This window comes from Ipomoea nil, unplaced genomic scaffold (assembly GCF_001879475.1).
Source record: "Ipomoea nil cultivar Tokyo-kokei standard unplaced genomic scaffold, Asagao_1.1 scaffold1445, whole genome shotgun sequence".
NCBI lineage: Eukaryota > Viridiplantae > Streptophyta > Magnoliopsida > Solanales > Convolvulaceae > Ipomoea > Ipomoea nil.
In genome coordinates, this window is record NW_017617873.1 from 22749 (window position 1) to 23856 (window position 1108).

The 1108-nt window shown below is 44.0% G+C and overlaps 1 protein-coding gene across 1 annotated transcript; it reads left to right on the forward strand.

Annotated features, from left to right (window-relative positions):
• On the forward strand, positions 1–1020 carry LOC109188596 (nuclear polyadenylated RNA-binding protein 3-like; the record flags this gene model as incomplete). Its single annotated transcript, XM_019339227.1, has 2 exons — positions 1–119; positions 563–1020. Coding segments are annotated over exons 1-2 (577 nt in total), but the record flags the coding sequence as incomplete, so codon positions are not given.
• Positions 1021–1108: the final 88 nt, after the last annotated feature.

The following is a 1108-nucleotide window of genomic DNA, read 5'->3' on the forward strand; positions in this document are numbered from 1 at the left end:
ATGGAGGAAAGATGTCAAAATCTTCCACAAGAGTCGGGCTCTCCAGAAGACATCCCGAAAGCAGCCTCTGATGCTCCAAATGATGCTCAATCTCTTCCACAAGAACCTACTATTGCTGAGTAGGTAATTCTGACACAAGAACCTGCACTAGTAGACGAGATGACAGCTGCTCAAACATCTTTTGTCCGACACCATCTGCTCGTCAATCTTCTCCAGACCAGTACACCCTCGATAAATCTCTCAGAGAATCGATTGAAAGAGATTACAATCGAGTTCTACAATGGCACAAGTGCGCACGGCACCTCTCAGAACCTTTCTCGAAACTTTTGAAGCATGATCGACGAAGAAGAATTCGCACTTCAATGGCTTGAAACTCAGGACGTCGAAAAGGTTGTGCGAATTGAGGAGATCCACCGAGTGTACTCTTATAGAATAACTCATCGATCTCTCGGGAAGGACAAAGCTCCCTTGGTAATTCCTCTTCATAAACCTCCCATGGATCCAATGACTGAACCGAATTGAAACAACTTCGCTACATCATGCTGCTATCCAAAATTTAAAGCCAAAATGGCAAAGATCATCCTCGAGATCCCAAAGGCAGTGCTAGTGGAACGAAAGATGCTCATGGCAACGAAATCGAAGAAGAGGATGAAGAAGAAAATGAAGACGAGAACAATGATGATGAAACAGAAGACAACAACAGTGGTACTGATGATACTGATGATGATGATAATGATGATAACAATAATCAACAAGGAGGAGAAGGTGCTGAAGAAGAAGAACCAGAAGATAGCCACACTATCTTGGTCGAAACGGACTATGCTAACTGTCCACAAAGACCACCTCTCTTGAAAATTCCATCTGAAGACGAAGACTTGGATGAAGCATCCAGTAAAAATCCAGTTCACTCGTCTCGTGCTATCATTCCGCATCTGAACGAATCTGTACAACAACAACATAATCTTCCAGCTCATGAGGACAGAAAGGAAGCCTCACCTGAACATGACCACTCGATGCATGGTGAAAATCCGGAAGCACCACATCATGATGAACACAGGAACTCTTCTCCAACACACATTGAGGACGATTCTATCGCTGAGTCCCCACG